The sequence below is a fragment of the Crinia signifera genome, chromosome 5 (assembly GCF_055691185.1).
Source record: "Crinia signifera chromosome 5, ASM5569118v1, whole genome shotgun sequence".
In the NCBI taxonomy this organism is placed as follows: Eukaryota; Metazoa; Chordata; class Amphibia; order Anura; family Myobatrachidae; genus Crinia; species Crinia signifera.
Genome location: NC_139221.1, coordinates 266,555,540 through 266,570,195, shown reverse-complemented (window position 1 = coordinate 266,570,195; position 14,656 = coordinate 266,555,540). Strand labels below are relative to the sequence as shown.

Genomic DNA, 14,656 nt, shown 5'->3' with positions numbered 1-14,656 from the left:
GCCCTGCACAGTAAATATCTGCCGCTGACAAAATAAGGTCTGTGAGTCCCTGGGAGGTAGGTGGTACCTGGGCAGCAAGGTCCGGGCATGGGGGTGCCTGCGGCGTATAGACAATCTCGGCGAGGTCCCTGTGGTGTATGGACAATCAGTGGCGGGGTCCCTACGGCATATGGGAACTAGTTCAGTTCCCATCCACCGCAGGGACGCCGCCGTTGATTGTCCATACGCTGCAGGGAACTCAAGCCCGCCTGCGCTTCCTGGACCCCGCTTCCCAGGATACCACCTGCCTCCCAGGGACCCACAGACCTTAATTTGTCAGGGGACCCTTCCCAAACCCCCCTTGCACCTATTCATGTGCCACGTGAATCTGAGCTGTGCACTGCTGCCGGCAGCAGTGTTCAGTCACAGGTTTCACAAGCAATGCACCCAGCACTGCGGTCCCACCACCCCCCTCCTCTGCCCCGGCATCTGAGCTGCACAAGCAGCTGGGTACAGGGCAGCTGAACAAGTAAAGTGCCCAGCACGGCGCCGCAGTCCCGTCCCCCCTCCTCTCCTGCTGCGGGCAGGCTGCACAAGCAGCATACCCAGTGCTGGGGTCCGCCACCCCCCTCCTTTGCCGTGGCATCTGAACTGTGCACAGGCAGCTGGGTACCGGGCTGCTGAACAAGTAAAGTGCCCAGCACCGCAGTCTCGTCTTCCTCCTCTCCTGCTGCGGGCGGCTGGGTACAGTCACAGGCTGCACAAGCAGCGCTCCCAGTGCTGTGGTCCCGCTTCCCTTCCTCCTTTGGCCCAAGTTCTGAGCTTTACTCTGAAGCAGGCAGCTGGGTACAGGCTCAACTAGCAAAGTGCCCAGCGCCTCTGTACACCTCAGCGGGCAGCAAAGGTGCAAGATGAAGAAGGTGCCCAGTGTGTGTAGTATGTATGAATGAGGGAGGCAGTGTGTGTAGTATGTATGAATGAGAGCGTCAGTGTGTGTAGTATGTATGAATGAGAGCGGCAGTGGGTGTAGTATGTATGAATGAGGGCGGCAGTGGGTGTAGTATGTATGAATGAGAGCGGCAGTATGTGTAGTATGTATGAATGAGAGCGGCAGTATGTGTAGTATGTATGAATGAGAGCGGCAGTGTGTGTAGTATGTATGAATGAGAGCGTCAGTGTGTGTAGTATGTATGAATGAGAGCGGCAGTGTGTGTAGTATGCATGAATGAGAGAGGCAGTGTGTGTAGTATGTATGTATGTATGACGGCGTCAGTGTGTGTAGTTTGTATAAATGACGGCGGCAGTGTGTGTGTGTGTAGTATGTATGAATGAGGGCGGCATTGTGTGGAGTATGTATAAATGATGGTGGCAGTGTGTGTAGAATGGATAAATGAGGGCGGCAGTGGGTGTAGTATGTATGAATGTAGAAGATGCTGGTACCTGGTAGAAGATGCTGCTATTGGGTCCTAGGGGAGAGGGAATGTAAAATGAAGGTAGATTCTACCTCCATTTTACATTTTAATTTGATTTGATTGCTCTGCATCGGATTAAACATTCCAAAGTGCACTAGTGGAGGGGGGCCTTTACACTTGAAAAGAGACCCTCTCCCACCTCATAACATTTTGCATCATTCAGTGAGGAGCATACAGCGAGGAGCCCTAGAAGACAGAAGGAGAAGAAAAGAGAAGAAAGACAGAAGGAGAAGAAAAGAGAAAGACAGAAGGAGAAGAAAGAAGACCAAGAACATGGTAAGTAAAAGAAAGATCATTATCTTTGCAGACAGTGGTTGTTTTAGGGTAGGGCAGTGCACCAACACCAACACATGCCCCCTGTCATTAAACACTAGTGAAAAACATAATAATGTGTATGGGTGGAGGTAGAAGCAGCCTGATCTGTGTCCCACACAGGGACATAACTATCTGTGTGCCAGTTGTGCCTTGCCCACAGTGCATTTGCACTCTATAATGGACTCATTATACATAGGCCACACACCGTGATGCCCATTATACATTTGCCACACACAATGATGCTCAATATACATATGTGGCTCTCTCTGTGTCCTCGCTGTCACTCTCTGTCTGCTGTCACTCTCTCTGTCCTTGCCGGGGACATAGCCAGCAGCTCAGAGCCACTAGCCATGCCCCACAGCGTCAAAAATGGGGGTGTGGTCGAATTGAAATAGGCCACACCCCCATATTGCTAGGCCACGCCCCCAAAAAAAATCGACGCGCCTGCGGCGCGCAACACGCCCCTTGATGGGCCCCTGTGAGTGATTTCCCTGGTGGGCCCTTCATGCCCCAGTCCGACACTGGGTGTGGCTGGTGGAAATAGAGATAGGAGTTAGTTGTTTTCAGGAATTTCACGACTAATGCCCGGTACACACCAGAATGATGCACATTGTGAGCGGATCATAAGACGATTGTACGACCCACTCACAATCTGGTGGAGCTTACGACCTGTTCATGAACTGCATCCGATCCGATCACGACCCGTACCCACTTGAATGGTCGTTTTTCAGATCCTACCTGCTGCAGGTAGGATCTGAAAAAAGACCTAACCACCTGCGGGGCCGCGCATTGGATCGGGATTGGAACTGAAATGCTCTGAACTGGTCCAAAACATGCCCAATTTACATACAATCGGTCGAGATTGTATCTAATTGGGTCATTTTGGGCCAAATTGTTCTGGTGGGTACCCTACATTACTCAAGTGAATGTTGGAAGCTGACTTCTCTTTTGTGTCCTTTTGCAGTTTGACTTATTTTTTCTTTGGTGTATCCTTATTACATACCCTCCAACATGACCCATTCCATTAGGTACAAAATGCTCTGTTCCTGGACTTCCCTGTCAGTGGCAGTTACAGATGTGAGCCTGCAGCACAGTCCAATATTCAAAAAGGGGAGCTACACCTACTAACACCCCAAACATCACTGTCCTGGACTCACTGTCAGTTGATGTGACCACCCCTTTTTGAATATTGGACTGTGCTGGAGCCCCACCTCTGTAACTGCCACTGACAGGGAAGTCCAGGAACAGAGCATTTTGTACCTAATGGAATGGGTCAGGTTGGAGGGTATGTTATTATTTCTGTCTTATCAATGTTTATTTGTGTGTGCCTATGGTGTGCTAGTGTAAACAGGGCCGCAATGGTACTGGGACCCTGGACTAGACAGGGTGCCGACAAAACTGCTTGGAAGAGGTAGGCGGCATAGGCATATGTACAGGCACACCCTTATGTCTGGTACAGCCTCTCACAATTGCATGCTGTAGTGATTACCAAGCGGGTCGATTTATTGTCCCACCTACTCAGGACTGCGTTACTGGCTGGCTGCCAATGCTTCTCACTCTCCCGGCTCTGACTAACATACTGACGTGACATGATGATGTCACACCGCCTTCTAACTCTCTCATAATGTACCATGCCAATGCCACTGATGAGAAGGTGGAGTAGCAGCAGCATTCTACTTAGGAGGATACATTCAGTGCCAACATGCGGCAGCCAGCAGTTATATAATAGCAGAAGCAGCACTGCCATTGTGATCGACTAACTTGCAAGTGTAACGGAATCTGCTGCGCTATATAAGACACTGTAACGGAATCTGCTGCGCTATATAAGACACTGCAACGGATTCTGCTGCGCTATATAAGACGCTGTAGTGTCCCCCTCCCCTCCTCCTGGCCCCACGAATCCCCCAAACCTCAAGTTTATTACTATGTTTACTAACATCATTAATTAGCTGTAAAATGTAAAATAAAAGAAATCCACCTTGAACCAACAACACATAGATAACAGGGCGGCACGGGCGGCAGCAGAAAACCTTCTCCTCCAGGCTGGTGACTGAGTCTGGAGTGCTGCTGCGCTGGAGTGCTGCTGTGCTGCCCCGGAGCCGGACTGAGCAGCAGCAGCAGGGCAGGAGGCAGGCGCCGGGCAGGGCAGCCACCAGGACACGCTGCCCGCCGTTAGTGTATGATATACTTGCAGGGATCATTTGCGGAGGGGGGCGGGCCGGCGGCGCCATTCCACCAATCGTCGTCCGGAGCTTGAGCTCCGGTGGCTCCACCCTTTCTACGCCTCTGGTGGCCGGTCCACTCCTAATGCCATGGAGCTGCCTGGTTCTTACCCCAAAGAAGGGCTAGCCTTTTTACAGGGGTGGTGCTCCATATGAGTCCATACAGGCTGGAGCTGAGTTTTTCCAGCCTTAATACTAAAGTCTATTTCTTTTTTTTTTTTTAGATTAAAACATATTCGGTACTTCCTCATCTTTGGAGCCACTGCTTACACTACGGAATTTATGTAGCATATGGCGAGCCGCAAGGGTTATTTTCGGGGGCAATGCCACCCTCCTGTGTTCACGCCACCATTTATCACCTTTAGTAATGTTGTAGCGAGCAAAGCAGAGCGAGTCACCGAGCCCAAAGCGTGGTGAGCGAAGCGACCGCTCAGTGGGGACAATTGTGATCCACATAGCCATGGCCACAAATATGAGGAAGTACCACATTTTCAAACACTAACCTATACTACACAACATACTGTACGATACAAAATGATCCCACTGCCGGTCACCATGTCCTGGTCACCCACTGCTTCTCTCCTTCACCCACTCTCTGTCACCCACTGCCTTTCTCCCATTCGCACTTTCAGTAAGACACTGCCTTTCTCTGTCTCTCACTCCATCACACCAATTATCCAATTCTTCTCTCCATCACCCACTGCCTCTCCATCACCCTGCCTGTAACCAATGCCTCTCTCTGTCACCCATTTGTTTTCACCTTCTTCCTGTAAATGCCTCTCCCCACCACCCTCACCACTGCCTCTTTGTCACCTTCTCCATCACCCAATGTCTATGAACCTGCACCTGACAGATGGGCTGGGGGCATGGCTAGCAGATGTCACAGGGCTTGCCATACCCTCAACGGCAAAATTGGGGGCATAGCCTTGTGGAAGTGACGAGATTCGCAGGCCACACTCCCTGGCCGCTAGGCCACAAACCCAAATTTCAGACACATGGCTCCCACTGCCCGACTTATAAAATATTCCAAAATCCAAACTTTTTTAGTGCAATTGTAAACCCGTTGCTTTTTAATGGTTCCATATACACAAACTTTGTTTCATGCACAAAATTATTAAAAAATATTGTATAAAATGTTCTTCTTGTGTGTTAGAACAAAGTAAATGAAACATAAAATGCATTCCATGTTTAGACATATCTCATTATGGTATGCACATATTCCAAAACACAGAAAAAGGCAAAATACTTTTGGCTTACAACATTCAGATATCAGAGAATTGGGGGGGGGGGGTATTTAATATCTGCTCATGTCTTCAACAAAGGAAATACCGTCAGTTAAGGTATTTTGGACGTTATTTTTGTTGACACTTTAAGCTACGGACTTTGTCATTCAAATGCCATTATTGAGAAGGGAGTGTTAATTCCGCACTGAGTACTCCTTTGTTCGTATTTGCAGAAGTTGTATCCTCTATTTCTTTATCATTTATAATTTGCTTAGAATTATTTAAATGTTTTTATATGCAAAATGAAATTGGTGCTTCCCTTCTCTGATACAATGACTAGAAGTAGGAAAGAAAAAAGTAGTAGAGGGTGCACTCTGAGGATATTTCTGCAAAGAGTCTAGCTTACACTTTCTTAAAATGTAACTTTTATTAATGTTTGTTAAAAAAGAGGTGTACTAATTACACCTTCTAAATAAGATGATAATAAGGATGTGCATTAAAGGGGTTAAGAAAATGTGATTAAAACTAAGATGTGGATGCTCTAATAAATGATTTGCATGTTTTTCATGTGCTGGATAATCCTCCGTAATTTATAAGGAAATCATTCTTATGCGCTATTGTGTAATTTGCATCTCTCTCCCCTGTATATTCAAGTATAATTATTCTATTATTATAAGCAGGTTGTTGAGTACTGTCGCAGTTTAGTTATGTTTATATGCTGTCTCATATGTGTCCATTTGTTGAGACAATAGAGCTTCTTTTATAAATAAATTGTTACTGTTATATACAAGGCTTGATTTCAGATGTTCAAATACATTGTATCCACATTATGATTCTTGTGGTTTGATACCCTTCTTCCCTGTAGGAAGATAAACCTTGTAATCAGAGCTATTTTTCAGCAGGAACCAGCAGAAAGTAATTTCCTGAACCTCTAATTAAATATGATCAGGAACTAAAAATGTACTTTCCATAAGATAAGTTTTATTTTAAAGTCACCTGTGAGTTCCTTTGTTTCTAAATACAATATATACATCTATCTCACCCTCCCTCTCTTTATTACATATATTATTTTTTATTTAATTGATCCACCCCCAGACCTGAAGATCCTGGACCTATTTTTCCAGAAAAATAGTACTGCTTGTAATTGAATATAAAGGGTATGTTTGACCTCTTTAATACCGCACTGTGGAGTCATGAAGTTATGCTATTACAGTATAAAATGCATGATTTGGTAAATCCAATTTTAGGAAATAGCATAACTTCATCACTCCGCACTGCGGTATTAAAGAGGTCAAATATACCCTTTATATTCAATTACAAGGTTTATCGGTATACGGTCATATTGTCAACACCACTTAAGTCGACAGTCATTAGGTCGACACCGTTGGGTCGACAGGTGGCAAGGTCGACAGGTGTCTAGGTCGACATGGGTGAAGGTTGACAGGTGTCGAGGTTGACATGGGACAAGGTCGACATGGGTCTAGGTTGACAAAGCGACCTGTCGACCTTCACCCATGTCAGCCTAGACACCTGTCGACCTAGACACCTGTCGACCCAACGGTGTCAACCTAATGACTGTCGACCTAAGTTGTGTTGACAATACGACCCACACCCGGTTTATCTTCCTACAGGGAAGAAGGGTATCAAACCACAAGAATCATAATGTGGATACAATGTAATTGAACATCTAAAATCAAACCTTGTATTTAACAGTAACAACTTATTTATAAAAGAAGCTCTATTGTCTCAACAAATGGACACATATGAGACTTATATACAAAGTGTCCCCCGGCTGTGGCATGACGCAGAGGGCTGTTGGAGCCCGGTGCTGGTTTCAAAATACGTGGGACCCCCTACGCTTTTTGTCCCCGGTATTTTTGGAACCAGCCCGGGACTGGTTATGCTCAGGAGGGGGAACCCCACGCCATTTTTTTATTTTATTTTTACTTTTACACATATTTTAACACAGAACCATACACAGATCTCAATGATCTGTGCATGGTTCTGTCAAATTTGCGAGTCAGAACCTGGCCTATTTTTCTGCTGATTTTTAGACATTTGTTTTGCTGATTTCCAAATTCGCACACCATTAAATTAGCGAATTCTATATTTTTCAATGGTAAACATCTGGATGCAAATTGAGAAATCGCCACTTCTGAATGAGCAAATTCACGGCAGAAAGTGTGATTTTTGCCGCAATTCGCATCCCATTAAGTTGGCGATTTAGGGAAAAAAGTGGGAATTCTGCCATTTTTGCGAAAAAAACCCATCCAAAATTACAAAATCGCACCCTATTAAATGTCACCTAAGATTTTTAAAGCTTCAGATCTCTTTGTATTTAAGAAAAAAAGTGAACCTTGTTCTTTTACTGTAAATAAAATTGATGGAAACATAGAAACATAGAATTTGACACAGATAAGAACCACTTGACCCATCTAGTCTGCCCCTTTTTTAAACATGTTAAATTAAACCATATTTAATCCTTATTGCTTTGTAAGGATATCAATATGCCTATCCCAAGTATGTTTAAATTGTTCTACTGTATTTGCCTCTACCACCTCTGATGGGAAGCTATTCCACTTATCCACTACTCTTTCTTTGAAGTAATTCTTCTTCAAATTTCCCCTGAATTTTCCTCCCTCTAGTTACAGTGCATGTCCTTGTGTTCTTCCTGTAAAGAATGTCTCCCACCTGTACCTTGTTAAAACCCTTGATACATTTGAAAGTTTCTATCCTGTCCCCCCTTTCTCTTCTCTGCTCTAAACTATACATATTAAGATCTTTTAGTCTTTCCTGGTACGTTTTAGGCCATGCACCATTTTAGTTGCCCTTCTTTGTACAGTCTCTAATGTATTTATATCCTTCTGGAGATATGGCCTCCAGAACTGAACACAGTATTCTAGATGAGATCGCACCAATGACCTATAGAGTGGCATTATTACTTATTTATTTCTACTGCTGATACCTCTCGCTATGCAACCCTTAAGTCCCCTGAATTAGTGACGCCTAGATCCCTCTCCTTCTCAGTAGTTTCCATTATAGTGCCAATAATACTATATTTAGTCTTTGGATTTTTGAGACCCAAGTGCATGATTTTGCCTTTTTTTACATTAAACTGTAGTTGCCATGCTCTTGACTATCCACTAATCTACCTAGATCATCAATCATTTGTTTTACCCCTCCTGGTGTGTCTACCCTGTTGTTTCATCTGCAAAAAGGCACATTTTACTCTCAATATCATTTGCAATATCACCAATAAAGATATTGATGGTTTACAAATCAATACTTTTAACGTGACAAGCTTAATTTAATACTGCACAACCCAACAAATAATACCCTAATTATAATAAAATCAGTTTAATTGTTGGATATACATATATTTGATACATTTCAATTGATACATTTTGCCCAACTTGTATGTACATAGCACTCAATTATCCACCAACTCTCAAAGAGCAAATACAAACAAACATACTTTAATACTCAAATAACCAAATATGTTCCACAAAACATAAAGAAGACACACTATTATAATAAATTAGATGAAAATAAATGGATGGTAGAAAAGCCTATAGAGCAGTAAGTGCAAACATGAAGTCCCAAAGTTCATAAAAAATAGTCCATTGGTCGTCAGAGCTGCAATAAACCAGTCACTGTACAGATTTGATATCATTTTTAGCTGCACACAATTTTCAATAGTCCAAGGATGTTGTTTGTATATCCTCTTTATGCTTGCAAGAGTTAAATGATGGAAGTTTCAGTTTGCATGATAGAGGGTGCTCTTGAGTTTCGGTGGAACTGAGGCGCGCTTTCGGAGCCATTCCGTGAAATAGACAGACTGTGCAGTCTGTAGTCGTGACTCAGGTATCGGTTCATAGACAGGCTGCCCCATTTCCTTTTTATCTCACCCTGGACCTGATAAGTGATCAAAAAGCACAAAATTAATAACAGGAAAAGACTATTGTGAAATATTATATATTTTAAGAACAAACAAGGACCCTTATTCTGGTTTACTCTCAAAGGCAAATTCCTTCTCAAATGCACAAAACCATGTGCACTGCAGTTGGGGCAGATTTAACTCATGCAGAGAGAATTAGACTTGGCTGGGGTGAGATCTATATTGCATTGTACAAATAATGCAGCCAGTATTTTCCCTGCACAGAAACAAAATAAATCACTCAAATCTAAATCTCTCTGCACATGGTACATCTGCCTCCTGCAGTGTACATAGTTGTGTCCATTTGAGAAGGAATTTGCCTTTGCGAGTGAACCAGAATAAGGGCCATGGTCTGTAGTAGTTTTTCACTCCTTCTTCACTCCTTTGGTCTAGATTTTTATTGTCCATGTGTGCCTTTAAGTTACATCTTAGAAATGTCCAACTGACACACAAACTTGTGTTGACCTATTAACCATGTCTACCTTTTACTTGTCACCATTTTGATTGACCTAATGCATGTGGATCATAAGTTCTTTATATAGCTCCCACATAGGACCTTATTCTGGTTCATGCGCTCCCATGCGAATCGAACGGGAGCGCAATGTTTTTATTTTTCGCATGCGCATTTCTGTGCATGTGCATGCGCTGTGTGCGAGTGGCCACTGCAAATGGAGTGTTTGACAGGAAATCGCAGAAAACAGTGTGGGCGGGGGTGTGGGGCAGCGGGCAGGGGGATGCACCCATGGGAACACCCAGCGTTTCATGGGCTTTCCCATGAAAATGCCTTGCGTTTTCATGGTAATTTCCCGATGACATGGGTGCTGGGGGCAGGCAGCTGACATCACTGGATGTCAGCTGTCCGCCCTGTCCTCGTACAGGAAAGCTAAGACACCTGAGAGTGTCTACATTTTGCATGTACACCACATCATTCGATGGTCAGTGACCATCGAATGATGTATGTCTTGCCACCTAGGCTGGGAATGGATGTTTATGTAAAGCCTCCCTTCTCAGGCAACAGGGCCGCCAAGAGAAATCCTGGGCCCCGGTACAACAACTTCCTGGGGCCCCCACAGACGGAGCTCCCCATACACTCTGTTGACCCTTGTTACGCCACTGCTTCCAAGGTGGATACAGGGACAAAAATTACACCTTAGTGTCTATTACACATGTCACATACCCATTACATATTATACCACATGCCATAATGCTCATTACACATTATGCCATACCGTAGTGGCCAGTACACATTATACCATACACTGTAATACTTATTCCATATTTTACCCCATTTATTTTGCCCATTACACATTATTCCACACACCGTAATGCTCATTGCATATTATTCCACACACTGTAATGCTCATTGCATATTATGCCACACACTGTAATGTCTATTACATATAATACCACACATATTATGCCACATACTGTATGTTTCATTTATCTAAATGCTCATTGCTATGGGCTTCATGCTTGATGCCAGGGGTTAACATGCTCTACCAGGGGTTAACATGCTCGTTGCCATGGGTTTACATGCTCTGCCTGGAGTTACATGCTCTGCCAGGGGTTAACATGCTCTTTGCCATGGGATTAACCTGCTCTGCCAGGGGTTACATGCTCTGCCCAGAGTTACATGCTCTGCCCAGAGTTACATGCTCTGCCAGGTGTTAACATTTTCTGGCAGGGGTTAACATGTTCTTTGCCATGGGATTAACCTGCTCTGCCAGGGGTTACATGCTCTGCCATGGGTTACATACTCTGCCAGGGGTTACATGCTCTGCCAGGTGTTACATGCTCTGCCCGGAGTTACATGCTCTGCCCGGAGTTACATGCTCTGTCCGGAGTTACATGCTCTGTCCGGAGTTACATGCTCTGCCAGGGGTTACATGCTCTGCCCGGAGTTGCATACTCTGCCAGGGGTTACATGCTCTACCCGGGGTTACATGCTCTGCCAGGTGTTACATGCTCTGCCCGGGGTTACATGCTCTGCCCGGGGTTACATGCTCTGCCCGGAGTTACATGCTCTGCCAGGGGTTACATGCTCTGCCAGGGGTTACATGCTCTGCAGAGAGTTGCATGCTCTGCCCAGAGTTGCATGCTCTGCCCGGGGTTAACATGCTCTTTGCCATGGGATTAGCATGCTCTGCCCAGAGTTACATGCTCTGCCAGGGGTTAACATGCTCTGCCAGGAGTAAACTTCCAAATCACGTGGTGGGCTCTCAGCAGGCCCTGGAGTTGGAGAGTGGAAGGACCTCTGTGATGCTGCTGCCCCATGCCTGCCCACGTCCACCCACATCTGCACTCCTAATGCCGCTGCTGAAAAGTTGACTACGGCGCACTCAGACCCAGCGCACTCGCCACCAAATAAAAACACACAGAGAATGTTTTAACACTCACATCAGTCTCTACCCCAGTGGGGCTTACACTCTACATTCCCTACCACATGTACACAGACACACAGACATTCTAGGGTTAATTTGTTGGGAGCCAATTAGCCTACCAGTATATTTTTGGGTTGTGTAAAGAAACCGGAGCAAACCCACACAATTCTGCATGCAACTAAAGCCATGCATATATTCTATATTTCATGGGACACTACAAGTAAAACCTACAGTATATATATAATACATAATGCCCATACACACTGCTCGATTTTTAGGAGAAAGCCGCTTGAAACACCAACTTTGAGCAGCTTTCAGCTCAAAGCCGCCCTAGTGTGTATGGCCCGGTGATAATCGGTGAGCGCTGCTGCGCGCTCCCGCATCATCAGCGGGAAAGCCGCTCATCTGTTGGTATTACCAGCAGATGAGCGGCTTTGAGGACGGCTTTGCATAGCACTGCGCTATGCAAAGCCGTCCGCCCCCCACTGACGGAGCCAGGCAGGGGGAAAGCCGCTCAGTGTGTATGCACTGAGCGGCCTTCCACCCAGCGATGATAGTGATCATCACTGTCCATACACGCTGGGTATAATCACCCAGTGTGTATGGACCTTTAGAGTTGCGATACCAACTATCAAGTTCAGGGTGAGATCATGTTGCTACACAGAGGTCTGGCATTCATATGTATCATCTGCACTTAAACATGGTCACATGATCATGCCATGCTGTAGGTCACAAAAAACTGCTCTATCTGTATATTCTTGTTAGTGTCAAATATAAACAGATAACTTACTTCTGTATTTAAAAAGCAGTAGAGAATCACCACCACCAGTCCCTGTAAAAACAAAATGTATCATTTTCCATTGTTAAATAAAGAGAAATCAGAGTTCACACAGATCTCTTTCATAAGTTGGATTTACCTGAAATGATCCAACGCAGAGTTCAAACCATATCTGACAATCACTAAAACTGGGCACCTGGAACACGGTGAACACCATATAGTGAACACCAAATAATGGTATAAGCAATAGGGTAGATTTGGTGAGCCTCCTGTTAGAAAGCAGAGATAGAATATTAATATTAAACATAATGTAAAGCATCTGGATGCAGCTTAATGGAGCGCACGGCAAACTGCTCCATCAGAATACATGGTTTGGCTTTGCATCTTTACAACCTCAGCGGTCATTTTGAAGGATCAGTTTGGTTCTGACTAGATACAGTAGAGCATACACTCTTGCTCCCCCTCCCCCTTTAATGAGAATCCTGACTAGAGAGTGGCTATTTTCTCATTCTTGGGCCCCACAATTTCTGATGACAGCCTTTATAGCAGGGCATATACTGTAGTATGATCATCATTGCTGTGCATGCATAGAGAAACCTCATTCACATCTCTGGGGGGTTTATTCTAGTTCATTCTTTCTGACAAAATCCTTCTTAGATGGACAAAACCATGTGCACTGCAGGGGGGCAGATGTAACATGTGCAGAGAGAATTAGATTTGGGTGAGTTATTTTGTTTCTGTGCAGGGAATATACTGACTGCATGATTTTACACTTCAATATAGATCTCACTTTGAAGAAAAACCCCACCCAAATCTAATTCTCTCTGCACAAGTTACATCTGCCCCACCCGCAGTGCACATGGTTTTGGCCATCTAAGAAGGATTTTGTCAGAAAGAATGGACTAGAATAACCCCCCATATGATTGGTTAAATAACTTTGTACTGGGTCATCATGTTGTAGCCAATGACAACTTATCACCAATGAGCATACTTACCTACTTTTGAAAACTAGTTTCAGGGAGATTATAGTTGGTAATAGAATTTTGCACAGTGCCCCATTAAGAGGGCGTGTCATGCTCCTCCCAAAGGGTGTGTCTAGTTCCATATATGGAGAGATTGTGAAAAGAGATTGTAAAAATGGGCATCTGGAATCACTAGTGTGTACTGCTACATCTGAATCTTTTAAAATGACTTATATCCAAATGTAGATGAGCCCTAAAGCAGTTAGTAAGAGCTACTGTACTATACTTGCTAAAGGAAATGGAGCTGATGATTCAATGTAAATGTATCTGTCTCTCATTCCTTTTTCCCCAAATAAATGTAACAGTGTAATGAGGGCTAGGTGAAATGAGGGAGATTGCTAGACTAATGAGGGAGAGAGGGAGATTGCTGTTCTTTCAGGGAGTCTCCTGCAGAATGCAGGAGGGTAGGCTATTATGCTAATGAGGTACAGTACATACATAATTCGGTGGTATCTGCAATTGACAGGTTTTTCTTTAATTGGTACGGGTGCCGGAAGGGATCCCAACAGTCGGGATTCTGACAGGCATGTACCCGACGTCGGGATCCCGACTGTCAAAACACCGACAGTCGGGTTCCCGACGGCCACTCGCTATTTTCCCTCGTGGGAGTCCACGACCCCCATAGAGGGAGAATAGAATAGGTGGCGAGCGTAGCGAGCCCGCAAGGGGCTTAGTTGCGCTCACCATGCTGTCTGGGTCCGGCCAGTCGGGATCCCGACATCGGGCTAATGACTGTCGGGATCCTGACTGTCGGACCCCTGTACCACACCCATTGGTACTGTACCTCTTCTCTATTGCCTAAGATCATTATACTACAGCAAACTACTAGAGCAACTTCCAATACTTCAGGGTTCTATTTAAATTGGCTTCTGAAAGCTCAGAAACTATCTGCTACTGTCATTTGAATGTTACTTTCTCAATAATTGTAGCTATGAAAAAGTGTGGTTTATACTGTTTATTAAAGAAAAGCTATTTTTCTGTGTTACTGGACAGTCACACAAGTTTATGGACTTAACATCCTCTTTATTTGCACATTCTCAATATCAACATTATAATGCATCTCCCAACTTTAGAAGATCTGAAGGTGTTGACATTTTGGAGGTGTGTTCGCTGCCGTGGGGGCATGGCTCATGACTCTTTAAGCTGCTGACCATGCACCCAGCCCCTCAGGCTTCAGGAATAGATTCTGTGCACAGTGTCTATTCATGAGTGACAGGAGGGGACTCCCAACTGCCCCCCCCCCCGCACACCGCAGGACACTGCCGGGTGGGATGCGGGAACGTCACAGAAAACCTGGATGGTCCCGCGAAAAGTTAGGTTTTTTTGA

At 44.8% G+C, this 14,656-nt stretch overlaps 1 protein-coding gene across 1 annotated transcript in view; it reads right to left on the bottom strand.

Annotated features, from left to right (window-relative positions):
• Positions 1 to 6,963: 6,963 nt before the first annotated feature.
• VIPR2 (vasoactive intestinal peptide receptor 2) overlaps positions 6,964 to 14,656 on the bottom strand; it is a 117,469-nt gene continuing 109,776 nt past the window's right edge. Inside the window, exons 11-13 of the mRNA XM_083188992.1 lie at positions 12,447 to 12,576; positions 12,320 to 12,361; positions 6,964 to 9,126 (exon numbers count right to left, since the gene is read on the bottom strand). Of these exons, the coding sequence (XP_083045118.1) occupies positions 8,953 to 9,126; positions 12,320 to 12,361; positions 12,447 to 12,576 (346 nt within the window). The 3' untranslated portion in view covers positions 6,964 to 8,952. The remainder of the gene's footprint in view (positions 9,127 to 12,319; positions 12,362 to 12,446; positions 12,577 to 14,656) is intronic.